Raw genomic sequence first — 27,260 nt, forward strand, 5'->3', positions numbered from 1 at the left:
TCTCCTCTGCTCTCCTCTCTCCTCTTCTCCCCTTCCCTACTCTCTTCTCCCTTCTCTCCTGTCCTCTGCTCTGCTCTCTTCTCCCCTCCTCTCCTCCCTTCTCTACTCCTCTCCCCCCCTCCTCTCCTCTCCTCCATTCTCCTCTCCTCCTCTCTCCTTCTTTCTCCTCTCTTCTCCCTCTTCCCTCCCCTACTCTCTTCTCCTCACCCCTCCTCTCCTCTGCTCTTCTCTCCTCTCCTTTCTTCTCCTCTCCCCTCCTCTACTCTCCTTTCCTCTCCTCCCCTCCCCTCTCTTTTTTCTCTCCCGCAACTCTCTTCTCCTCTCCCCCTTTCTCTCCTCTCGTTTCTTTTCCTCTCTTCCCTCCCCTATTCTCTCCTCTCCTGTCCTCTGCTCTCTTCTCCTCTCCTCTTCCCTCCCCTACTCTCCTCCCCTCCCCCTGCCCTGTTCTCTTCCTCTTCTCCCACACTCTCCTCTCCCCTCATCTCTTCTCTACTCTCCTTTCTTCTCCTCTCCTCTCCCCTCCACTCCCCTACTCTCCTCTCCCTCTTCCCTATCTCCACTCTCTCTCACCACTCATTCTGTACCCCATTCCTACCCCTCATTGCCTAGGGTGGCAGGGCACAGCTTAACCGGGGCCCCGACCTAGCCATGACTGTATGCACCTCACCTCCCAGCCTGGCACTTGCCTGTGGTGGCCCCACATGGGGCAAGGTGCACTGGAGTAGGAGAAGGGCCACTGCACCGTCTGCCATTGCCTATAGGGGTATGGGCAGGAGGGAATTAAGGATCGTGGCAACAAAAGGAATGAGGAGGGGGAAAAGAGCTTCTCCCCTCTGTGCCCCCCAACATTCCCTGCAGGGCCAAGGCTGGTTGAGCAGCCTCCTTCCCTAGGGTCAGGGCTCTCAGCAGGAGTGGATATGTCCAGCCCCCACTCCCCCCCTTTTTTTGCTAAGCCCCATAGATCGGGACCTGAGTGGGGGGCACCTGCTGCTCTTGCCTTGTTCTCCTGGATGAGTTTTGCAGCTCCCTGGGGCCCTCTGGCCCTACTGCTGGAGCTGCTTTTGGGGTGGGGGTACGTTGGGGGTGATGTGTGGCCCCCATTTCCCCCGCCCCCCACCTGGTCCTATACCTCCCATGGGAGGAGCCCCTCCCCTCCCCCTGGGGGGATGGAGCTGATGTCAGTGTGCGGTGGAGGTCTGTCCTCCCTTCCTGCTGTCACTCTTCCAGAGTCAGGCCCTCATCTAGGGCCGGCAGTGCCTCCAGCCCCAGTCCTCCACCGCCCTGGCTGCTGGAGAAGGACACCATGGTATGGAGGAGCATGAGAACAAGGACATAGAGCCGGATCCTGCTGGGGCTGAGGCGGGAGCCCCCGGAGACCGGCAGCAGGGAGGGCTTGTGGCTGATGTGGCCGGGGGGGTCATGGCGGGGGTGGAAATGGTGGTACTGTTGGTGGTAGTGGTGGAAATAGGAGTGGTGGAATTGCTGGTGGTGGGTTTTGGGGGCCTCAGTCTCCTTGAACTTCTTCTTCTCCGACTCACAGGAGACCCACTGCACGTCACAGCACTTGGTTTCCGGCCGCTTTGGCGAAGTATCCAGCAACCCTGCCAATGGATAAGGAAGGTGTGGTGGCGTGCTAAAGGGACAGGTGGCTTTCCTAGAGAGGAGATTTTTCAAAGCTGTGACTGCACTGGTAGCTCTGGCCCAGACTCCTTTCCCCCTGTCCCTTGGCGACTTCCCTTTCTGGATACTTCTCTCCCAGGGATCCCAGACAGTTTCTCGGGCAAGTTGCGGAGAGAGATGGCCCCTGTGCTCTTTGCCCCTGCTCTGCTCGGCCCTGTCTGAACCTGGGGACCTCGCTGCCCACTCTTCAAGGCACTAGGCTTCTTCTAATCTGACTCCCCTGTCATCCTCCCTGCTCCCACGCCCCCAACCTGGTGTCTTCCCTGGGCCCCCAGCCTCCTCCCTCCTCGTCATCGACGCTCTGCCTTTACCTGTACAGATAAAGCCAGGAAGCCCTCCGTACACCATTTCCTCGTTGTCGGGGAGTATAAAGGGGCACCGGGTCTGCACTTCCAGACAGTACTGCTTACAGGGCACCCAGCGCTGGCATTCCTGCTGGGTCACGCTGAAGTATTCGGAGCACAGCCAGGCCTTGTAGACAGCCTAAGGGGAGAGGAAAGAGCGTCAGCCCAGGTGCCAGCCCCTTCCTTCCTCAAAAGACGGAGATGAAGGAGGGGGTGTATTTGCCCACCCACCCAACACCAGGATCCAGGGGGTGGGGGAAGAAGGGTGGGGGTCAAAGACCGCTAATCCTCCTCTAAAATCTCCCATCTCATAGCCCCAAGTCCTAAGGCCCCTCACCTGCAGTCCTCCAAGGCTTATGTTTTCTTTTCACTGGTAAAATCACAAAACTACTCCTATGTCAGAGCTGGAAGGGGTTTTACGGATCATCCCATCCAACCCTACTGGTTTCGTTGACCCCAGGAGGTATCCTGACTTGTCCGGAGTCACTTACAATGAGGTAAACTTCAGTTCTGTTCCATTCAGCAAACACTTCTTCAGCTGATGGTGTAAAGTTTCTAAATTGAAGAAAGCGGTAGAAGGAATAATCCCTGCCCTCCCTCATTAGGGTGTTACGTGGATCAGATAAGACACATGTAAAAATGATTTTGTAAACTCTGAAGTGCAATACCAACGTGAAGGGTTAGTTTTAATGAAAACAGGAATCTGCCTTAACCAGGCACCACATGTGTTTTCAAGCTCTACTGAATCCATGCTCTGTCCTGTTGGCTTCAGCCACGGTGTGGGACAGATGGCACGTTTCGTTTGCAAACGCTCCTTTGCAGTTTCACTTCTCAGTATACTTCCTGTTCCTCATATAGCCTACTCCGACCAGGCCCTGGGTCCTCACTGAGGTTCCCTGCTCTGTACTCTTTGGTTATCATCAAGCCCAGACTTTCTCCACAGTAACCCCAGCTGACATTTTGAACTGAATAAATCATTTTTTTTTTTTTTATTTTAAAGGGGTGTGTGGGTGGCTCGGTCAGTTAAGCGTTTGCCTTAGGCTCAGGTCATGATCCAGGGATCTGGGATCAAGCCCCACAACCGGCTCCCTGCTCAGCAAGGAGCCTGCTTCTCCTCCCTCTGCCTTTCCTTCCTGCTCATGCTCTCTCTCTCTCTCTCTCTCAAATAAATAAAATCTTAAAACAAAGTTTTTAAAATCAACTAATTAATTAATTAAATTGAAATACAGTTGACATACAATGTTACACAGTTTCAGGTGTGCAACATAGTGATTCAACAACTCTATGCTAGAGTCCCCACGAGTGTAGCTACCATCTGCCACCATACAACACGATAATACCATTCACTTTAATCCCTGTGCTGTGCCTTTTACTCCTGTGACTTATTTGTCCCGTCACTGGAAGCCTGTATCTCCTAGTTTCCTTCACTCATTTTGCCCATCTCTCCATCCTCTCCTCTTCTGGTGACCTTCAGTTTGTTCCCTGTATTTCTAGGTCTGATTCTGCTTTGTTTCCTTTTCATTTGTTTTGCTTTTTCAGATTCCACATATAAGTGAAAGCATATGTATTTGCCTTTCTCAGTGTGACTTATTTCACTTAACACAATACCCTCTGGGCCCATGTTGTCTCAAATGGCACAATCCCATTCTTTTTATGACTTTTATTTCCATTCTGTTATATTCCATTACACATGCACACACACACACATAGACACACACACCCCTTATCTTCTTTATCCATTTATCTATCAATAGACACTTGGGTTGCTTCCATATCTTGGGTATTGTAAATAATGCTGCTATAAACATAGGGGTGCATATATTTTTTTGATTTAGTGTTTTTATTTTCTTTGGGTAAATATCCATGGACTGGATCCTTTGTACTGGCAACTGTCTTGTGCATTATAAGATACTGAGTGACATTTTTTAAAAAGATTTTATTTATTTATTTAACAGAGAGAGAGAGACAGCGAGAGAGGGAACACAAGCAGGGGGAGTGGGAGAGAGAGAAGCAGGCTTCCCACTGAGCAGGGAGCCTGACGCAGGACTATATCCCAGGCCCTGGGACCATGACCTGAACTGAAGACAGACGCTTAACAACGGAGCCACCCGGGCACCCCTTGAGCGACATTTCTTGACTCCACCCAGTAGTTGCCAGTCCTACACCCCTCCCATTTTTGTGACAACCAAAAAATGTCTCTGGCCATTGTCAAATGTCCCTGGGTCGGGGAGGGGGTCAGAATCATCCCCCACTGGGAACCACTGAGCTAGCTCTTTGCTATTGAAAGTGTGGATGTGGATCAGCAGCCTCAGCAGCACCTAGGAGTTTGTGAGAAGCGTGGGATCTCAGGCCCCGCCCCAGACCTGCCACACAGCACATCAACAGGATGCCCAGGCAACTCCTGTATGGGGCTAGCCTTGCCCCCAGCCTCCTCCTATCTTCAGGAGCACCTTGTCATTGTTGCTTCTCACAGCAAAGGTACTTAGATTTCCATAGGCCTCAGAATCCCCTGGGGCGCTTGTTAAATAGATTAGCTTCAAGAGGACTGAGGTGGGCTTAGGAATCTGTATTTCTAACAAATGTCCCGGTCATGGTGCTGCCGGAAGCCTTTCCATCACATCAAGAACCACATGGTCAGAGCTGCTTATGCTGACTTTAAACACTTTCAGTAAAATACAAATAACTTCACCGTGAACAGGAGCTTTCACAATGCATCCCCCCAGAAGCCTTTTCCAAAGCAGGGGGTGGTGACGGGTGGTGGTGGTGGGTGGTATAGTGGGTTGTAGTGCAAATCCACCCCCTGAGGAACAGCGTGTTGCTTGGTGCTTTGACAGCTCACCGACATCTCACATTTAACATGCTCTAAATCTTACAATGAAGGTCTTCATTTTTTTCTTTACTCCAAATCTGCCCTCATTTCCAAGTTTGGACCATTTCAATGAAGTGCCATGGTCAGCTACCCAGGTATTCAAGCCAGAAACCTAGGCGTCAGCCTTTATTCCTCTCTTTCTGTGCATCCCTGCATGCAGTCCGTCAGCGAGGCTTGCCAATTCTTACTCCATTTCCACAACTTTGTGCAGGCCACTACTGTCAACTGTACAAGAGTCTCTCATTTGGCCTCCCTGCCTCTTACTCTTCATTTTTCCAATCCGCTGTTCATACAGGAGTAACAGTGATCTTCAAACACAACCATATCCTATTACTCCCTTGTTTCAAACCCTTCAATGCATGTAGAATATAACCCAAACCTTCTGACCACGAACTTCAAGCCCCTGCATAACTTGGCTTCCATCTGTCTCTCCAAGCTCATTTCCTATCTCTCCCTTCAAATTCATCATGCTCTACATGTACACACACAGGTTTTCTTTCTTTTCCTTGAACATACTCTACTTCTTCCTACCACAGGACCTTGGCTCATACTGTTCTTTTGGCTTGGAATGCTCTCCACACCCCGCCCTGGCCTTTTTGCATGGCTAGGTTCTTCTCATCTTTCAGGCCTGGTTCACAGGTCAAGTCCTCAGAGATGGTCTTCCTGACCCCTCTATTTAGAGGATGCCTTCTCATTACTCCCTCTTTTTCTTAAGTGTTTCTTCACCACAAGCACGACTTTGTCTGCATCTTCGTTTGGGTTTTCTCAGTCAGCCTCACTAAAATGCACAATGCATGAGAGCAGACAGGGTTTGTCTTATTGACCATTGTGTACTCTGCACAATATACATAAGAAAAGTCTGTTGATTGAATGAACAGGACACGCAAATGAGAACCAATCCCTGCTCTAGGAGAAATTCCAGTTTCATAGGTAGATGCATCTAATTTGAATCTATGGCATGTGATCTATACTGTAGGAGAGGTAAACCACGGGCCATTGAAGGGAAGCAAATAGAAAAGCTGGGGAAGATTTTGGCAAGAAGATAATAGTTGAGCTAGAATTCAGAGTAGGATTTTAGATGGGATGGGTAGAGATGAGACCAAAGGGCATTCCAGGCTGAGGTGAAGGAAGTGCAGAGGTAAGTAAATTCATGGCATGCTAAAAGAACAGAGAGTTTTGTATGAATGGGGTGGGAAGAGTACCAATCTCCTGTGGGTGGACATTTCAGTTATTTCCAAGTTCTCACTATTATAAACAATGCTTTGGTGACTATCTTCATATATATGTCTCTTGTACACTTGTGTTAAATTTTGTTTATGTAAGCTCTTAAAAGTGAAATTGTTGGGATAAAAGGTATGTGCAAAGGAAGGAGAGTGTAAGAGATCAAGTGAGGGTAAGAGGCAGGGTGAGAGAGAGGTGAACTGGTAAGAGGGAGCCTAAGGGGTAGAAGAGAGTGGCAGTAGGGTAAGAGGGAATGAAGGAGGAGTGTGTAAGAAAGAGAGAGTGAGAAAGAGTAGGGAGTTGGAGAGTAGGAAATGGTGGTGATGGGGGTAGACCTGAAGAGAAAGAGCAGAGGGATAAGAGATGGAGGGTAAGGGAGGTATAGGGATGCAGTGAGGGTGGGAGAAGATGAAGGATTAGGAAGAGAAGGGGGATAAGAGGGTGGGGACACCAGAGGGTGTAAGAGGGGGTTTGTGAAGAGGAGGGGCAAGAAGAAGTCACAAAGTTGAGGTTAAGAGTGAGCAGGGGAGGGGCGCCTGGGTGGCTCAGTGGTTAAAGCCTCTGCCTTCGGCTCAGGTCATGATCCCAGGGTCCTGGGATCGAGCCTCACATCGGGCTCTCTGCTCAGCAGGGAGCCTGCCTCCTCCTCCTCTCTCTCTCTGCCTGCCTCTGTGCCTACTTGTGATCTGTCAAATAAATAAAAATCTTTAAAAATAAAAAAAAAATTAAAAAAAAGAGTGAGCAGGGGAATTAAAGTGGGTGAGGAAGATGGGGATATAAAAAAGTAGGGATGAGAAGATGGATAAGAGAGCAGAAGGAAGGTAGAAGAAATAAAAGCAAGGCAAGAAAGAAAAGAAGATGCCCAGAGCTAAGGATCCCAGTGCCTCAGAGAATCCCCTCCATCTTTTGGAACCCAGAGTGCCAAGGTGAGGCTTTGTCCACAGGCCTTGCCCCAATCTCAGCAGCCTGGACCCAGGATCTTCCTCAGTCCTCACTCCAAGTGTGTGGAATCGCTCCCTCTTCCACCGATTGGGTTCAGAGTTCCCTGTAGGATTCTCCCTGGGCTCTTCCATTTCAATATTCCTGCTCCTTTGAGAGAAGGCCCAGCTGGAGTTGTAGCCCTCCTCCCAGGCAACTGTGATTGGCCTAATAACAGGGGATGGTGGCTGGGCACTCACCTGTATGCTGGGAAAGAGGGAGAGAGAGAGAGAGGGAGGAAGGGATTGGCAGCGGCGGGGGTGGGGGGTGTTACAGTAGGAGTGCGGCCTTTTTCCTTAATTACAAGACCCTCCCTCAAGCCCCATACCCCCTAGTCTGGGTCACCATGGCAATAAGTGGGTGACAGATTGCCTGAGGAGGACACCACGTCTGTGGGTGGTTAGGCAGGAACAGGCAATGAGCTGATGAGGGGAATGGAGGAAGAGCAAAAAGGGGTTGAGAAGTAATCCAATTTCTTGGCCTCATAGAGGGCCAGCTGAGGCCACTGCTGGCTCACCTGCTTTGGAGGTGGCCTAGGGTCCTTCTCAAGTGAAAAGTCTGTCTCTCGGGTCTACCATCTGGGCAGCAAACCTACCTTAGTTTCTGCATCCCTTTTCCCTATCGAGCCTAAGTAGCTTGCCCCGACTGATCAGTATGAGGACTGAGCCAGAGGGCACCGGCCTATTTGGACAGTCACAGGGGGTGGCCAGAATGCTCAACGGTAAGGACAGGGAAGAGCTAGGAGAGCCAGGGTTAAGGAAGCTGTGGGGCCTGCTGGAGGTGGGACATGCAGGGAAAAGGAAGAAATGTCTTGAAACAGGACAACAGTCCATTGGGAGACACTTGGAGATCTCTTGCTCTAGTCTCTCAACTCTGGCTGCACATTAGTCTTTAAAAAATGCACTCGAAACCAGCAAAGTCAGATTCTTTGTGGGTGGGACCCACACTTAACGTAGTTTTTCAAAACACCCTAGGTAATTATAATACGCAGAGAACTATCAGATTAGCCCCTCTAGTTGCATTTGATAGATGAGGAAACTGAGGCCCAGAAAAGGGGAAATGACTTGTCTGTAGTCACATAAAATAGTGATAGAGGGAGGAACTTGAAACCTGGTTTCTTGGCTCTCAGTCCATGATTCTTCTTACCAGACAATCTTACCGATGACTGTGAATTCCACATTCAGGGACAGGGCAAACAAAGGCATGCATGGGGGAGGACAGCTGAGAACCAGGCTGGCTCTGGGCTTTCAGGCTCTTCAAACTTTAGCCTTGGCAGAAAAGCCTTCTGCATCATGTGCTGTCCTCTAAGCTTAACCATCCTGGACCTTCCAGGTAGTGGCAGAGGATGGGTGGGGTTGGAAGACTTGACCCAGCAGTGCCCTCCTTTTCCTACAGAACCCCCTTTCCCACCTCAGTCAGGCCACCACTGGGCTCAATCAAGTTCTGGCTGCTGCAGCCAAGTTGCTATGGGAACTGGGAGGGGAAGGAAGCAGGGAGTAACTAGAGGGAACACCAATTAACCCAAAAAAGAAGCTGGGAAGGCTATCCCACCCCTCCTCCCAACTGGGCCGCTAAGCCACTCTTGAAATGGGAGCGGGAAAAGATGAGAAACCCTCCTGGGCTCTGTAGCTGCCAGTTTAGAGAGGACCAGGAGAACTGAGAAAGGCTTACCTTCCTCCTTCCTGGTTTGCAGCCCTGGCCAGGGCATCCTCACCCCTATGCTCCTTTGGAAAGAAGTGACTGACTTCTCCTGGCCCCCACAATGCTGTGTGAATCCACGCAGGTGAGTATATACACACACAGTGCCCAAAGCCAAGATTCAGGGCCAGAGGGTTTAGAAAGAGGAGGCCATCCTGGATGTCTTGGTTTAAGAGCTGGAAAACCATCCAGAGAGGAGAGCTTCTGTTTTTGCCAGCCAGAAAGTCAGCAGTTTCCTTCTTGGATTCCAACTTGCTAATGTCCCTAGGGCCTGTTTCCCCATCCAAAATCCTCCCAGCAGACCTTCTCTTTATGGCTGCTTGTTTTCTTAATGGACTCCTGGGACCCTTGGCCAGGAGCTACAGCTGCAGAGCCTGTGGAGGCAGAGCAACAATCTGGGCTGGACTCAGGGATGAAACCCACCGTCCACAGCACACAAGTAACCACCCACCCCCATAATTTACCTAGGAGGAAACTGAGGCCCAGAAAAAGGGATTGGTTTAGCCGAGTTGGAGGCATGCAAGAAATCAGCTACAAAGCCAGGATTAAAATGCATCCTCTGACAACTAACCCCATGCCTCTTTGCACCACATCCATCGGTACACCTAGAATTTTGTGAGGTACCTCCTAGGGCAGGGTCAGAAAAGAACCACATGGTCCTATTCCTGATTCTGGGCTTTCAAAGAAGTGGATCAGGACAGGGTAAGGTCAAAGTCAGTCTCCAATTCAGGGAAAAGAGATCATGGACATAACTCTGAAGATAGCCATAGTTCATTGGGATTGGCAGAGTCAGACTGGGATTAGAGGCATTATAGGGCGAATCCAGGTGGATGATACGGCCTTGCTTAAGTGGCTATAAAAATAACCAACAGCTTTCCTGCTTCAGAGAATGAGCAATCATGGGTTCAAGTGCTTTGGCCTGGCCTGGAGGAGATGGCTGGAGAGGTGCGGAAGAACTTAAAGCCAGTGCAGTTCCAGAGGGACCTTGCACCTCCAAACTTCCCAGGCCATCCGCTCAAAGGCCAGTGGCTGGGTGGGCTTGGCTTGGCCAGGGGTTAGTCTAATCAGTGGAAAAGTGGTGTTCCTAATGCAGGGGTAGCTCTTAAGGAGCCTGGCTAATTCATATCAATCAGATGAGAAGTGGAGGCAGGTTCATGATCACTCCGGAATGGAAGGGACTGTGAGAGTCACCACTCCACTTCCCTGTCTGCTGTTGGAATTTCCACTCTAACATCACTACCAAATGCTATTGTCAGAGGGCATTTACTCTCTCCTAGAGCAGCCCGTATCTTTAGACAACTCTAGCAGTTAAAGAAGTTCTCCCTTCTTTCCAGCTGAGATAATGCCTTTCTGTGGCTTTACTCATGGCTCTTACTAGATCTACAGTCAGCTTCTGTCCCCCTGGATAGCCCTGCAGTTATTTGTAAACTTCCCTGAGTCAGATCTTCCCATTCATTTGTTCATGCAGGGATCAGTTTCTGAACATCTTCTGAATATCTGGCACTGCAATGAGGGGATACATATGACAAAGATGAGTAAGATAAGATTGCTATCTTCAAGAAGAAGGAGAGACAACCATGTGAATCAATCATTATAAGCCACTGTGCTAAATAGTATGTACTTGATACAGTGCGAGCATAGAGGGAGGAGTGATCAACTGTATTTTGAACGCTGAGGATAGGAAAACATCTCCATGAGGAGGAGGCTTGAGTTGGGACTTGGGAAAAAATTGGAAGAAGTTTGCTAGGCAGAATAGGACAGGAATAAGTGTACTTCGAGCAAAGGAATCAGAGGTATTAAGGCCTGGATGTGTAAAATAGTGCTGGGTTCAGACACTGTAGGTAGTTTAGCTTAGTTAGAGGCTGCAAAGGGGGGTGTAATGGGAGATGCAGTTGCAGAGGAAGGCCTTGCCCATATTATGATATACTCTGGATGCTGAGGAGGAGGTGGGCTTCATCTTATAGACAATTGAAAGCTTTTTATGGGTTTTATTTTATTTTATTTTTTAAAAGATTTTATTTATTTATCTGACAGAGATCACAAGTAGGCAGAGAGGCAGGCGGGGGGCGGGGGAGCAGGCTCCCTGCCTAGCAGAAAGCCCGACATGGGGCTCGATCCCAGGACCCTGGGATCATGGCCTGAGCTGAAGGCAGAGGCTTAACCCACTGAGCCACTCAGGCACCCCAAGCCTTTTATGGGTTTTAAATAACATCTTTTTAAAAGATCACATGTCGCTTTTGTGGTTAACTTTTCAGGCTATGCCTGAAAGTGTGGATGGTGGAGTATAGGCATCAAGACCACAGGTAGGGTGACAGGAAACTATTTCCAATAATCTGAGTGAGAGATGTTGGGGACCTCAACTAACGCAGTAGCATACAATTATGAAATGGAGAGAATTGGCTTTGAAAAAAAAAAAGAAATGGAGAGAAGGCTCGGATGTGAGAAGAAACATCAAGGAGGTAGGATCAACAGGATAACTTATGGAGGTAGGGAATGAGGGAGAGGGAGGGGTCCAGGATGACTACCAGGTTTCTGGCTTGGGTGGCAGGATGAATAGCAGTTTCATTCATTATAGAAGGAAATCAGGAGGTAGAGTAGATTTGGGAGTGAAAAAGATGAATTGTTTTTTACCATATTGACTTTGAAGTATATGTGGCTCAGCTAGATAGAAATGTCAAGAAGACAGTTGGACATAATGGTCTGAGCTCAGAAGGAAGGTCTGGACCAGAGATAAATCACCAAGGGATATGGGGTTAATCATTAGAAACATGGTAGGAGTATACTTTCCCCTACCCTTTGAAGTTAGGCATGACCCTATGACTTACTTTGGCCAATGAAATGTAAATTGAAGTGATGTGGATCACTTTTCAGGAGAAGCTTTAAGAATTGGCATATGATATGGCATATTCTCTTCCCTCTGCTGCTGACTGTGGAAGCAGTGTTGAAACAGACCCTCCACTAGCCTGGGTCTCTTGGTGACTATCATGAACAGATGCTCCCTGCTGACCTGTTTTGGACATGTTTTGTGAGCAAGAAATAACTGTTTGTTGTGATAAGCTTCAGATAATTAGGAATTGTGTGTTGCCGCAGCATATCCTAGCTCACCCTGACTGATAAAGCAAGGGTGGAAGCCAAGAAGTGGATGATATTGCCTAGGGAGAGTGAGCACAAAAAGAAAAGGACCAACAGTGGATCCCTGGAAAACACTAACGTTTAAGGGAAAGGTGGAGGAAAGGAATCTGATGAAGATGATGAGGGAGTGGCCTAAAAGATGAGAGGAGAACAGAAAAGAGTAGCATTCTATAAATTAGGGGAGGAGAGAGTTTCCAAGAAGAGTTTCCAATCAGCAAATGAGGACTTAGAAACATGCTGGCAGTCTCATCACAGTGAGAATGGTTTCAGTGGAGCAGTGGCAGCAGAAACCAGACTGTAGCCAATTTAAAAGCAAATGTAAAGGAAAGAAAATGGAGATAGCAATGTGTAGACTACTCCTCTAAGGAGCCAAACATTCCCATTTTTTTTTTCAATTATTTCATAGGATGTGGGTTCCAGTTCTCTCTTCTATCCTGGTTGTTCATATTCAGATGAGTTCCTATTTTACTGTGTCCCTTGCAACAGAACCCAATTCCTAAAGATAGTTTATCAACATAGTCAAGTAGAAGTATCAGCCCTCCTGTATCAGAGCCCCTGGAAGCTCTGTTAATGCAGCCTGAGACCACCTTTGCTCTCCTGGGGACTGCCTGGTATTTGTTTGGTAATTCAGTGGAGAGAGATGGAAAGAGATAAGGCCCACCTGGAGAGTGGGATCAAAGGCACAGCCTGGATCAAAGTCCCTGCAAGGAGCCCAAGCCTTCTAGTAAGACATCTGTATAAATTAAATCCTGGAAACTGTAGGCTCCCTGAGGACAGGAATTGTATCTTACTTATCTGTGCATTATCCTTAGTGTTTCACAAGGAGCTAGGTATACAGAAAAGGTGCTTGCTAAGTACTTGAAATCTGAGCACTTGAAAATGAAGCCTCCAGCAACTAGCTCAGATTGGAGTAAGGTAGAGACCTACAATAAAAAGGTAGAGGTAATGGGTTATGTGATGTTCTGTGTTTGCATGAATTTTACAGCTCTGATGGGGAAATTGGACATGTATTAGCAAAAAGTCATACAGAACTAAGCAAAATGAGGCAAATATTAACTCCAGGAAAACAAGTTGACTAAGGAAGGAAATGTAATCCAGTATTCTACATGACTCAGCTGTGAACAATATTTATAGTCCTAAGAATGTAAAAATGGAATCCTGATAAAATCAGAAATTGTGATATGCCAATATTGTATATATGAAGGGAGGGGAATTATGTGTGCACGTACTGTGCTGCTGGTAGTAAGAGAGCTAAATTCTCCTCTAATAAAACAAAAGTCAATTGATATTTAAAACAAAAACTCAAGATATTGTAGTATTGGCATGCCATTTTGAAATGCGGGGGTAAATATCAGAAGAAACAGCTAAGAGATTTGAAAATATTTAACTCTGAAGAGTGAGGCTCAGGGTTTGAGCAGAAGGCTTCTGTTTTAAGTATAAGCACTGAGATCTATATTTATCATTTGAAAGACATTAAATTATATATATATGTGTGTGTGTTGTGTGTGTATATGTGTGTACATATATATGTATATATATAAAATTCACACACATACACATGCACTGATATTTAAAACAGACAAGTCAAGAAACAGTAGTATTGGCATACCATTAGAAATGTGGAGATAAATATCAGAAGAAAAAGGAAAGACAATTTCAAGGGTTTGACTCTGATGAGTGAGTATACATATGTATACTCAATACTTTGATAAAGTGAAAATGAAACAAAAATGCTTCCTTGCATCCATGAACCTTCAAAACAATAAAACAAAAATGTCTGAGACTTAATATGACCAACCTCACCAGACTCAGCCCTAAAGCCCCAGGCCCCACACAGCCCAGTCCTGGATCATCTACTCCATCCCCACTGCCTGGGCCATGGGCTTGGGCCAGGTTAGCTTAACAAGTCAACAGAACTTGAGTGGTCCTATAGCCAAAGAGAGGAAATGATGTAAGAGGACAGGAGCTTTGGGGGCTTCTGTGCCCAATGGCTGTGCAGGCCACCACAGGAATGTTGCCAGCGAGACAGTGACAGCCGTAGCTTCCTTTGAGCTGCACACAGACATGTGCAGCATAAAGTCCCACTGCCCCCTCCCAGACACAGCTGTCTGCCACACATTGCTAGCCCTGGGCCCAGGCCCAGAAAGCAATCTCTAGCCTTCCACAGGGATCATTGTGAAACCAGCTCCCTGACCCTGCCTTACCTCCTTCTCCAAATGCAGTACCCTGATAGACAGATGAGAGGCTGGGAAGAACAGAGACCTGATAAAAGAATCTGTCAGCCATGCTTGGTCTCTAGGGATGAGGTGAATCAAGGCTTTGGAGTCCTTCCATCTCTGCCTCTTTCTTCCCCTACCTAAGCATGTCTTTGTGCCCTCACTCACTAGAGTCACACCAGTTGCCTTCTGGCTCCCGATCTCCCACTCCCACGCCAGACACTTCACTGCCTGCTCCCAAATTACCTTTCCCTTCTCCTAAGCAGTCCATCCCAGTGTTGTCAATCTCAATTGGGTATTCAACAGTCATTTGGATGAAACACATCTAATTAAAGTGAGAATAATACTGGCTGCCATTTATTAAGTGCTTGCTATATGCCAGGCTCTGTTCTAAGCAACTGACATTTATTAACTCATTGAATGCTTGTAACCACCTCCCGAGGTGGAGACATATTTATGGATGACAACAGGAAGGACCAGGGAGTTTACGTAACTTGCCCAAGGCCACACAGCCAGTAACAATAATGGTGGCTACCATTTCGTGAGCATTTTCCATCCCATAGGTACTGTAGTCTTAAGAGGTTAGCATGTTGTATGTCCTTTAAGCATCAAAATGACCCTACTTCTTAATTTCGAATGTGAAGAAAGTGAGGTTCCAAAAGAGTGAAAGAACATGTTCAAGGTCTCAACAACTAGCTTATGGAGAAGACAGATTTCAGAGCCAGATTTACCTGGATTTCAGTGCCCAAGCTCTTACATGCCCTGTTGCCCCTTGGCGGTCTCTCCATTTCACTATTACCATGGAAGGAATTAGCTTGTTACTCAAACAAATCTTTCTGATGGACTTGCAGGTCAAGTTGGGGAGAAATTTCTAGGACTAGATGGGAGAGTCACCTGTAAGGAGTGGGGGACTCAGCCACTAAGTTGCGGCTAATGAGCAACTGTGGCTAATGCGGCTATGAGCAAAGGACTCTCCCTCTCTGGGCCTCAGTGTGGATCCAAGAAGGTGGTCTCTAGGGAGGCAGCCTATGTGATGGGGTCAAACATCTTTAAACTCCGTCCTGTGGTCGAATCCCAGGTCTGCTCTTACCAGTTATGGGACCTCAAGCAAGTGACTTAAATTCCCTGATCTTCATTTTCCTCACCTGCAAAATGGAAGAGAATAAAAGCACCTATCCTTACCTTTCTACAAATTACGTATCTAAGGCAACCAGCACAAAGCTTTACCTATAGTTTAATTGCTCTCGCACAGACTGGGCAGTACCACGGCTTTCTGGCAATCAAATCCCTGGATTTGACCTGGATTCAAATCCCAGCTGCAACTCTTACTAGCTGAATGACCTTGGGTTAGTTATTTAACCTCTCTGAACCTGTCTTCTCTTATGTAAAATGGGAATATGTATTTTTGCACTTCACAAGGCAGACATATGAATTAAGGGTCTGGGATAGTTCTTTTCTTTCCCATTCCTTCCTTTCAGTTCTAAGATTGAAATAACAAATGAGAAAAATAACGGCCACAACTGGCATCAGAAAAAGGCTAAAATCGTTAATACCTATAAAAGAGTACATAAAAATCAATAAAAAACCACAAGACACCAACAGACAATTCACAAAACAGGCAATACAAATGGCCTATAAGCAAGAAAAACAATTTTTTGACCTAAAGAATGCAAATTAAAAGCCAATGCTATACCATTTTTCAACCCCAAATTGATAAAGCTTTAAAAATAAGATACATGATGGTGGAAAAGGGTGGTAAATTAGCCTCATGCTTTCTATGAAGGTATACACTAGAATAATCCTTGTGGAAAGAAATTTGTAAGGAAGAAATTTGTATGTCAAGAGCCTTGAAAAGGTTAATACTCTTTGATTCTGTTAGAGGAGTCCCAAATGTTCATCCTGCGGAATTAATGTTTATGCTCCCATTTGTATGCAAAACAAAGGAAAGAAAAAGTCATTGTGTGTGCAAATGTTTATGTAAGCTCAGAGAGAGGGGCAGAAGGATACACACCAAATTGTTAACATCAGCGACCTCAGGGCAGTGGCACTGGGAGGATTATTAATGTTTTCTTTGTAAACCTCTGTATTGTTAGATTTGGTACCATGAGCATGCATTATTTTGTGATTCGAGAAACTCAGCGAAGTAGAGAAATAAGAAAAATATCATTGAAATAGTATTTATTAAAAAAAGGAATCATAGATCTGATAGAGATGTATGAACAAAGATATTCATCACAGCATTAATTCTAATGGTAGAAGTTGGAAGTAAAGTAAATATCTCGCAGTAGGGAACGACTTAAATGAATTGCACTGTATTCATGTGATAGGATATTGTACCCTCCTCAAGACTGATGTTTTTGAATATTTAATTACATGGAAAGATGCTCAGTAAAACTTTAACAATAACTGAAAAAGAGCAGGGTAAAAAAAACTATGATTTCAACTATGTAAAAATAGATAGTCATCTCTCTTAGGGTGGCTCTTATCAAAACCTGTAAGATAGTAAGTGTTGGGAAGGATGCAGAGAAATTAAGAACCCTTGTGTGTGGCTGATAGGAAAGTAGAATGGTACAGCCGCTGTGGAAAACAGCTCAGTGCTTCCTCCAAAAGTTACATGTGGAATTACCATGTGATCCAGCAAGCCCACATCTAGGTAGGTACCTCAAACAACTGAAAGCAAGGATCTGAACCAATACTTGTATCTCAAAGCCCATAACAACATCATTCACGATAGACAAAGGGTAAAAGGAAAGGAAAGCATATGTCCACACAAAAACTCATCCATGAATGTCCGGAGCAGCTTTATTCGTAATTGCCCAAAGGTGGAAATAACCCAGGTGTCCATAGAGATGAATGGAGAAACAAAATATAGTATATCCAGACAATAAAATATTATTCGACCATTAAAAAGGAAGGAAGTCTGATACAGGTCACAACATAGATGAACCCTGAAAACGTGATGTTAAATGAAATAAGCCAGACACAAAAGGACAAATAGTGCGTGATTCCACATAGATGAGGTTCCTAGATGAGTCAAATTCATAGAGAGAGAAGGAAGGATAGAGGTTACCAGGGCTTGGGGAGGGATGAATGAACGCAGTTATTGTTTAATGGTCACAGAAATGGATTCATTCTAGAAATGGATGGTGGTGGTGATCATACAACATTGCCCCCCTGAACTGTACACTGAAAAGTGATTAAAATGGCAAATTTCATGTTATGTATATTTTACTATAATGAAAAAAACTACAAAGATATATATATATATATATGGGTGCCTGGGTGGCTCAGTTGGTTAGCATCTAACTCTTGATTTTGGCTCAGGTTGTGGTCTCGGGGTCCTGGGATGGAGCCCCACATCTGGCTCTGTGCCCAGCGGGGAGCCTGCTTGGGATTCTCTCTCTCCCTCTCTCCCCTTCTACCTTTTCCCCACTCTCACTCTCTCTGTTTCTCTCTTTCTGAAATAAATAAAATCTTTAAAAGAATGTATGTCTCTACACATGCCACAAAAAGACATATTAGAAGGAAATACACTATAACATTAAGAGTGTCTCTGGGACCTTTTACCTGTTATACTTCTATTTTCCAGAATTTTTTCAAAGACTTTTTTTTTTTTTTTTTGTAATTGGAAAACAAGGGTGTTTTCCAATTCTGGAGGGCAGAGTCGTTTGGAAGTTCTAGTTGAGTTGAACACTAAGCAGACACGTTTGCCTCCCACAGATCTGCTAGGTCACCAGGCTATCCGAATAACCAAATAAACTTCTAGGAAATAATGGGAAGGCCCACCACCATGCCATGTCCCTCGGCAAGCAGGCGGGCAGAACTTGGTGAGCTGGCACTTCCTTCTACTCCCAAGAGAAGCCTAGCCATCCCAGGCCAGGGCTCATCAAAACATTGGCATGGAAAGCGGGTGTCCAAAGCTCAGGACAGGTGTCAGCATGCTCTGGGGTGGCAAGGTTTCACCTTTTCCATGACCAGCTCTCCCAGCAGGTGCTGGGTGGGGCTCGGGCCTGCAGTAGGCCTGCCTAGGGGGACCTCCTCCCCTCTTGTTCTGGTTGGTCCTTCCAGTGGATGAGGCCTCCAGTAGTACAGTTCTTTCCCTACAGGCAGGGGGAGGCTGGCTCCTCCCATCTCTTGTGTAGAGCCCGCAGAAAGAGGAGGGAGCAAACACCTCCTTTCCTGGTGCCCATCCTCTGTCACTCTCCCAGGAGGATATCAGTGACTGTTACTGGGTCTCAAGGACAAGAGACTGGGGTGCTGAACAAAGAGGATGCTGGTGGGTCCCCACTTTGCACCTCAACCACTCCAGGGGGGCCCATGCTGCCAGGAGGCCTTGTTGGACCTCCTCTGAGGTCAGGGTGGCCTTGCAGTCCAGTCTTTCAGTAGCCAGCTGGGCACTGCTTCTGACAGCTGGAGGAGATCATTAACATTTTCTTTGTATCTGTGTGCTCCAGTGAAAGAACAGACAGACCTGATTTTGTATTGCAGTCCCCCCACCTTTTGGCTATGTAGCATGGGTGGGTCACTTGCCCTCACTGAGCCTCAGCTGTTGCGTTTGCAAAGTGGGGATAATGATAGTTGCTGCCTGCTGGGATGATTGGATTGAAGTGAGTCTATGGACACAAAGAAAGCCCCTGTCATCTTGCAGGCCCTCAAAAGCTTGCAGTTTTCTTTACCCCCTTCCCTTTATCCCCCCTTTCTTCTTTGGCGCCCATCTGCCTAGCCTTCTAGTGCAGAGACCTGTGGCCCAAGTTCCAGCTCCCTTCTCCAGGATCCATTTGAGCAAGAGCTTTGGTCCTGGCAGCCCCTGTCACTCTGTAGCAACTCCTTCCCTCCCCGGGGCCAGCTGCAGCTCACCTGTGCCCTTGCACTCCCCTCTAAGCACCTCCCTGGCTCAAGGTGTCAAAAATTCAGGCTTTTCTGAACCTCCTCCATGCCTAAGGAGAGAAGTCTGAGCCGGCATTCCTGGCCACCCACATACACTCTGGTCTAAGTGCCTGTAACCGCAGGAGCACAACATACACATCCCCCTGAGAGCTCCCAGGTCAGCATTGGACAATGGTGCTTCTGGCAGCCTGTATTAGTCTAGACCCCTCAGCAGATGCCCCTGGCTTTCCAGATAAACACCTGCAGCTGGATTCCACATGTGGCCGAGACGTGAGCTAAGGCAGGGGTGGGGGACAGGTCTGATATCAGGTCTGCACGGCCACAAAGCAGGTAAACAGCCTCAGAGGGCGGGAACACAAAAGAAGCACCCAGAGGGAGAAGATTTTCTAGGGCAAACTCCCACCCTTGAGCCTGAGATGTCCTCCTACATACATCCCCACCTACACACGAAAGGGCGGGGGTGCCCTTTCCATGAGGTACCAGAGCCTGGGGAGGAGATGACATGCCCCCATAGGACTTAGAAGCACCCTCTCGGGCTCTTGAGGTGTTCAGAGATCTCTGACCCTCCTTTATTGTCAGCCCCGCCCACTGTCTTCCCTTTCCTCACCCCCATCTTCACTGCCTCCACTGTTTCAGCAGACTCTTCCAGCCAGACCATGAGACTAGGTGGGAGGCTGCTGGGCTCCCTTCCTCCACCTAGCTCCCCCCACCCCCACCTTCAGGAGATACCAGTGTATCCTTCCTGGAGGTTCCCGTTGCTATGGTGACTATAGTAGTCAGGCACCAGCCTGTGGGAAGGATGGGAAGTAGCCATGAAGAAGACTGTGTGTCCATGTGAGTGTCTGTGTCTAAGTGTGTGTACAGGCGTACATACACATGTCTACCCTGTGCAGGGAGGGGAAACAGCAGAAAGCAGAAAAGGGGGTGTAGGGAGGGAGGGGACAGAAGAGGGGACCAAAAGACGGAAGGGGAGGCAGGAGAAGGCATGGGGATAAGGGAGGTAAAGTGTGAATGGGTTGTGAGAGATGCAAAGGGTGAGGGGACATGGAGGTTATCAAGGGCGAGAGGTACAGTGCAGGGTTGGGGGGCTTGGGGAGAGGCCAGAAGAATGGAAAGACATGGGGTGAAAGCTGGGAGGGGTGTGTGGTAGAGGTGGGTGATGAGGGCAGTGGGGTGGAATGGGAGATGGGGCGAGGGGCTGGAGGTAACTGTTGGGAGAAGTGGGGGTTGGAGGAGTGTAGGGGTGAGGATCAGCAAGTGAGGTGTGGGGTGCAGTTTGGGAAGGGTCTAGGGGGATCTTCTAAGAAGAGATCGGAAATGTTGTGGGGTCACTGGTATGTGGATGGGAGGTGTTGGGCGTGGGCTAAAATTTGGGAAGACTATGGGGGTAGGGGTGGGTCAGGATGGGGGTGAGGTGGTCTGGAGAGGTATGGGCAGCATGAGGTCACTTTCCCCTCCCACATTTAATCCACTGTGTCCTTGGCTGAGCTACACACATTGCCTCTTCTCTGTGCCAGTCTCGTCCCAGAAGCCCAATGCTCACATTACTGGGCAATGAAATTCTGTGGATTTAAAGGTTCCTCCCCACGGGAGGCTTTGCCATGGTTCCCAGGTGGCCACGTCTTGACTGCCTCCCACTTCCTCCCCACCCCCACCCCTGCCCCAGCCCCAGCATGCCCCAGGGCACCTTCTTTGCCCCTGAGAACCCTGGGTCAGGAGGCCAACTGTGGGGCTCAACTCCTGGCCTGCGAGCTTGGGTGACAACAGGGACCACTGCCAACTTAGAGCATCTGCCCTTTGCCCAGTGACCTGAGCTGCCTGCTCTCATCATCAGTGTTAGCCCAGGAGTCCTGCTTGGCAGGAAGGCTGTGTCAGGTGGGAGGAGAAAGGAAGGCAGCGAGGCAGAAACAGCTGCCAGCCGGAGTGGAGGAAGAGCAAGGCCCCAACGGGTACGGGCAGAAGGCAAGGCACTGGCTCTGCTGGCAGTTCCCCCTCTGTGTGGAGGTGTCAGCCCCCTCACCGCCCCCTCCCATCCAGTGCCACTGTTCAGGGAGCAGGCTCTGCTCATGGGCCTAAACCCTGCACTGAAGCAGTCCTCAGAGGTCACCTGTCCAGCTCCTCCCATAACCCGGAGTGAGAGTTGCCTCCACAGCGTCTCCTCCAAGGGTCTGCCTGAGTCAGACCAAGACGTTTGCGGAGAGCAGGAGCTCACTTCCTCCCAGGGCAGTCTGTTCCCTCTTTGGCAGGGAAAAAGCTGCTAGCTGAGCCACTCCGATGTGCCAGGCCTAGGTCCTGTGTAGACTTGTCAGTAATGATGACCTCACAGGGCTCGTATGATGAATTAGCTCCAGTTTACAGATGAGCAAAGTGAGGCTCAGAGAGTCAAAGGACCTAGCTCAAGGTCACACAGCAAGGGATAGATAAAAGAGCTGGGTCTGACCCCAGGACTTTTGAACTACTAAGTCCCTATGGGGCTCAGCAGGACCTGCTTCTTCTGCACCATGACAACTCTCCTGCGGTTTGAAGTCAGAGACCACACCTTCCTGAGTCGTCTCTTCTCCTGGTGAAACAGCTCCTTCCACTCTGTCCAGGAGAACCTGGGTTCCAGCCTCCTCCCCACCTGTTCAGTGTGAGATCCAGAATGAAATGGACAGTCTGCCATGTGGGTTCGGGTCTGTCTAGAACAGAGTAGAATTGTCATATCCTTTCTCGGTATCAACCTTTACTTCTGTGGCCTGATGACCAGTAAGAGAGCGAACTGTCCTTCTCTTGGTCTTTTATCCCTTCTCGGATCAGAACCATGAGAGAAATAGGCAGTGTTTTGTTTTCATTTCCACCACTCCCCTAGTCACACTGTCCTAAATTTGGAGCCAGAGAGGGGCAGAGGTGGGGGAAGAGGGGATGGGAACCAGGCAGGGGTGCAGCAGGGCTGGGAAGATGGAGAGCTGTGTGTGGGGGGGGTGGGGGGTGAGGTGGCTGTCTGGCAGGGCTGGAAGGGAGGGCCAAGGGGAGGGGGAGGTGAGGGCTTGGGGATTGTGTGCACAGGGAGATAAGGGCTGGGGTGGCCTGGGGTTGCAGGAGGCCAGAGTGGGGATGGGCATTGGCCAGCCTAACTTAACATCCCCTGCTGTGTGAGAGGAAGTAAGTCGCACATTAAGGAAATGTTGCAGCTGATACTAAATTGGGAGGTGTCACAGGCAGCAGTGAGGACAGGTATATGATTCGTGGGGCCCCGCATGGCCGAAACAGGGACAGATGCTGCTGAGGGAGAGAACAGGGTTTCTGGAGCTGCCCAGGAAAGATCTGACTGAGACACTTAGGACAGGGCCTCAGGGCTGGGGGTCACCTGGGCCTGGAGCAGAGGCTCCAAGCTTGGTTTCCAGAGATAGAGGAAGACTCCTCATCCTGGCCTGGGCTATGGGCTCTCCACCGGGTGGGGGGGCGGTTTTGCGGGGGAAGCTTTGTGGATGAGGTGTCATCTCCAAGGGATCCCCTCTAGGGTAGAGGCTAAACAGGAAAGGGCTTGGAGCCTGGGGGCAGGTATGGAAATGGGCAAAGAGTACTGGGATAGAGGTGGGATAAAGGGAGAGGGGCTGCAGCTAGGAGCAGAGCAGGGCTTCCTTTCCCTTCTGTGCCCATAATACAGCTGGAATCCAGAGTCCTGTGGGTCTAGGCCTCGGTAGAGAGGGTGGGCACTGGAGAGGAGTGGGAGACACCAGGAGGAAGCAGGCACTGCCCTTCTCCCAGAACAGCTGGCAGCAAGAGAGCAGGCAGAGTTCACTTGAGAGGGAGAGCAAAAGAGTGACAGCGACAGCAACAGCGGCAAGGAGACAAAGGAGAGCAGGGAGGGCCCTAGCCATGGGGAGCTTGATGGGAGGCTACGGCAAAAGCAGGCCTCTGCTCCTCTGCAGAACACACTGGTTGGAAGCCTGGCACTCCTGCTCATTGGCTCAGTGGCCTCAGGGCAAACTGCTTGATCCCCCTGCACCTCAGTTTCCTCATCTGTAAAATGGGGATAATAGCGTTGGTATTGCCACCCTCCCTGGGCAGTTGTGATCTCGTCAGATCTCTGGCAGAGGTTACAACCTTAAGCATAATGTCAACGTCAGGTGTCATATTATTACTGCAAAATGCTATCAGCTATCTCTTCCCACTGATATCTCACAGAAGACTCAGGATGTGGGCAGAGCCAGGATCATGGGTCCCATGTTACAAATGAGGAAATGGAAGCTTAGGGAAGTGAAGTGATGTGCCCAAGGTCACACCACTAACAAGTGGTAGAGGTGATGAGGCCTCCTGAATCCAAGACATCAGTTTGTCTTTCTCCTCCATCAAAGCACTTGGTAAAAATAATTAATACAGGTGATTATTATTGAGTGTGGGATTGGACGGAGCCTGGAGCCAACTACAATGGGGGTGGGGGGAACCCATGGGAAAGTTGTGGTGTGGTCTCTCAAGTCATCCTGGTGGCCGAAGGGAAGGAAAATGATCAGGGCCTGGGGACTGGAGGGAGGGCCACAGAGAGCGACATCCTTTATTACGTATGCCATGGACTACATCCCTCTGTTCTCACTGAGTGTGTATCTGTGACTGACATCCAGGGTGTGTGTGTCTGTCTCTATGACAAAATGTGTCCTTCTTCATGTGACAGTTCTTCCGCCTCGCCTGCCTGTGTGTCTCTGGCATCGGAGAGAGATAATGCGTGTGTGTGACAGGGTGTCTGCCTCTCTGGCACTGTTTGTGGGTGTGACGACCTCTCTCTATCCCTGCATGACTTTGCCTAGGGTGGCGGTGGTGGTGTATGGCAGTGTGTGTTTGTCTATCCGTCTGTACACCTTTAAGAAGTAGAATATCTCATTTGGTAGTGTGAGTGAGGCAGTGAGTCAGCTGAGGCTGAGGGAGGCGGGAGGGAGACTGCTAGGTTACGAGAACAGGAAAAAGGAGAATGAGAAAGTGAAGTCAGGAGCAAGGAGCTACCCCTTCCCTCCCCAACCCCCTGCCCAAATCCTTAAGGAGCTCACCAGGAGCATGGCACCCTGAAGAAGTCCACAGCGGGCACGTTAGTTGGAAAGGGGCACTTTCTGCCCCTCCCCAAGGCCTCAGAAGGAGACAAGCTCGGCTAGGAGTCACTGTCTCCCTCTCCCGCTCTCAGCCCCCAGCTCCAGGATGAGTGAGGCCACCACCCCACCTGGTCTCCTCAGCACTTGACCCTTTGACCTTGCATTTCTCTTTTCTCCCAAAGGCAGGCCACCCGGGCCAAGCTGAGCAAGCAGAGCAGTAGCAACACATCCCAAATGTTTACAGTAGCCATGCACCTATTGTCCAGAATGACCCTGCCGAGGGTCAAGAAGTTTCTCCATACCCAGCTCTGCCCTAGGCAGGCCCATCCTGCAGTGGCCTCCCCTCTCCTCTGGATGCCTGTACCTGGCAGCCAGACAGCCAGCTTTCCCTCCACTGGTGCCCCAGTGTGCTGGGAAGGAACTGGGAGTTTTGTAATGCAGCAACCCCCAGTGGCCCTCCCCGGAGCCACTGTGCCCTGTTCCCCAGCTCCTTTTATTGGGGAAGAGGAGCTGGCAGGTTCCCTCCTTGGGAGAAGACAGGCACCCCTGGTCTCCACCTCAGGTCATATAAGGTCAACAGAGCCAAGTGCCCCACCAACAGGAATGCCTCTCCTCTCACCCACTTGCAGGGGCCAAAGGGTGAGGGTTAGTTTGCCAAATATTTTTCCTTCCCCCCTTCGGCCTTCCCCTTGCAACCAGTCACTAGACGCAGGACTTTCAATGCTGGCTCCTCAGAAAGGAAGGGGCCCGGCTGGCTGCGGAGGGAAGCTGGGGGTTGCCAGATCCCTCTTTCCACCCCTTTGTCCGTGACCCCTCCCTCCTAGTGCAGGGGCGGGGCACCAGGAAGCCCCAGTCCGAAGGTGCCCAAAACCCGGGGTTGATAGAAGTTGGCCAGGTGGTTTGACTGACCTGAATCTCTGAGGCACCCCTCTCTGGGGAGGGTCCCAAGGTAGCATTTGTAGTGCCCTACTGTGAACGGTGGGGGTGATGGGAGGAGGTGAGGTGTATAGAGGGTGGGGGGAGACCTCCTTTTGTCTCTGGGTCCCACCGCCACCGCTCCCGCCGCCGCTGAGGGAGGTGCTTTGCCCGAGGACGCCAGTCCCTACCTTACAGCCTTTCGTGCAGGACCGGATTGAGTACTCTTCTGCCTGTAAGTATTTATGCAGCACGAGGTCGAACTCGTCATATTTTTCCTGAGCATGTCGGTCGAGCCGCTGGTACGCCTCGATACAGTTGTTACACACCTCCCAGGCCCCGGAGCCCGGGCTGGCCACCACGGCCAGCAGGTCCCCCAGCAAGGTGTCCAGGCTGCAGTCCAGGCTGTCGGGGCGGTCCATGCCCAGCAGCAAGTCCCAGACCGTGTAGGTGTCGCAAAAGGAGAGAGTGAAGTTCCGAAAGTGGCCTTTGAGCAAGTTTTTTTTGGCGGAGGGGAACTCGGCCGGGGCACGGGAAGGGGAGTCAGGGGGCCGCAGTGGGGGGGCCGGGGTAGTCGGTTCAAAAAGTCTCTGCAAAGATTGCAATTTGGTGCAAGCTGCGTCCAGCCCCGTGGGCTCTGGGACGCCACCGCAGTCCGGCCTGGGACCGGCAGCGGGGGTGGCTTTGGTCAGGTTGCTGTATTGGGGGCCGCAGGTGCCCGGGGACGCGCTGGGCTCGCCGGGCGGCGGCGGCGGCGGCAAGGGCAGCACCGCGCGAGGAGGCATCGGCTGCCGCTCCCGGCCGGTCCCCCAGGGCGGCCGCATGGCGCTGCTCAGCTCCCTCGCCCGGGGCCGGGCCCCCGCGCACAGCCACAGATGGTCAGCGAGCAGCACGGTGAAGAAGAGCAGGGACGCCAGGGACAGTCGCCATCGCTGCGCCCGCTCAGAGTCAGCGCAAGGTTTGTCGCTCGGCCTGGGAGCCCAGCAGCAGCAGCAGCAGCAGATAGTCAGCGCGGCGGCGTCTTTCCCGGGCCACATCCAAGCGCCCCTGAACATATTTCGGGGGGGTCCGGGCTGGAGAGATCAGGCAGGCGCGAGGCCGGACGGCCGTCACCGGCGGGCGAGCGGGCTGCGCGCCGCTCCGCGCTCCTCAGCGCCGTCCAGGCTCTACCTCGGTGGCTGCATGGTGAGGCAGGCCGGCCGGCCCCGGGACACCGCTCAGGCCAGAGTCGCGGGGTGCTCTTCTGCCGTCCCCGCGCTCCTCCCGCGCTCCCTCTCTCGCAGCCGGGGCGCCGCCGCCCGGCCCGCTAGGCACTGCCCGGCGTCCCGGCGGGGGGCGGTGCGGGGCACTGGGGCGGTGGCGGCTGCGGCGGCAGCGCCGCACTCCTCATAGTGTCGGGCCCCTCAGCTAGCTGCCCTCCGCTCCGCGCCAGTCCACTCCGCGCCGGCGGCCGCCCGGCTCGCACTCTGTTCTGGCCGTCTCGGCTCGGCGCAGCTCTGCACCCCTCAGCGCCGCCGTGCGGGCCCGGCCACCGCGCTCCGCTCGCTCGCCCCGCGCCGCGCCGCTCCCGCCCGCCCGTCAGCCCGCCCGCCTGCTGCCTGCTCCGCGCCGCTCCCTGCTTCGCTCGCGCCCTCCTAGGCCCGCCGGCCGGCCCACTGCCCGGCCCTTCGGGCTTCGCTCGTGCTCTGGCCGTTCGCCCGGGCCGGTCCCGGGCCGGCTTCGCTCCGGCTCCGAGCCTGCTGCTCCCGGAGTTCCGGCTCGGGCGGGCCACCTGGCTCCCGGCGGCGCCACAGGCGCCGGACGGCGACACGGGGCTTCACTTAGTGCGCCTCTCGCTTCCGTCTCCCGTTAGCACCGTTGTGGCGGCCGCCGAGCCTCACGGCCCCGTGGCTCCCGCTGGCCATGCCCCCTCAGTCTGTCGCCATCTTCCGCTGTGCGGAGAACACCTTGAGAGCCCGTGTGCGAGTGTGTTTGGGGGGGAGCGGGGCGGAGAAAGAGGCACTGAGAGGAGGAGGGAGCGGGACTGGGGCCCCGACTGCGCCTGCGCCTCAGGACTCGCCACCGCCCCCCCCCCGCCGCCCCCCCGCCACCAGCCCCCGCCGGCCGCAGCCTGTGCTGTTTGGGGATGTTTCCAGTCCACCCCCAACTCCATTCACTTCAGCGCCTCCGTTCATCCGCCCGCTCCCCGCGTGCACACGCCACACGCTGAGTCCCAGGCCCCGGAGCTCTCCCTCCCCCGCCCACTTGGGCGCCCGCCTCC

At 50.9% G+C, this 27,260-nt stretch overlaps 1 protein-coding gene across 1 annotated transcript; it reads right to left on the reverse strand.

Moving 5' to 3' along the window:
- Nucleotides 1-483: 483 nt before the first annotated feature.
- Nucleotides 484-26,321, reverse strand: NALF2 (NALCN channel auxiliary factor 2). The gene is made up of 3 exons (XM_047716393.1): nucleotides 25,192-26,321; nucleotides 1,992-2,163; nucleotides 484-1,601 (listed from the first exon to the last, which is right to left on the reverse strand). Exons 1-3 carry the CDS (start codon nucleotides 26,053-26,055, stop codon nucleotides 1,216-1,218), a joined length of 1,422 nt encoding a protein of 473 aa, XP_047572349.1. The 5' UTR covers nucleotides 26,056-26,321; the 3' UTR covers nucleotides 484-1,215.
- Nucleotides 26,322-27,260: the final 939 nt, after the last annotated feature.

Source organism: Lutra lutra, chromosome X (assembly GCF_902655055.1).
Source record: "Lutra lutra chromosome X, mLutLut1.2, whole genome shotgun sequence".
NCBI classification, from domain to species: domain Eukaryota; kingdom Metazoa; phylum Chordata; class Mammalia; order Carnivora; family Mustelidae; genus Lutra; species Lutra lutra.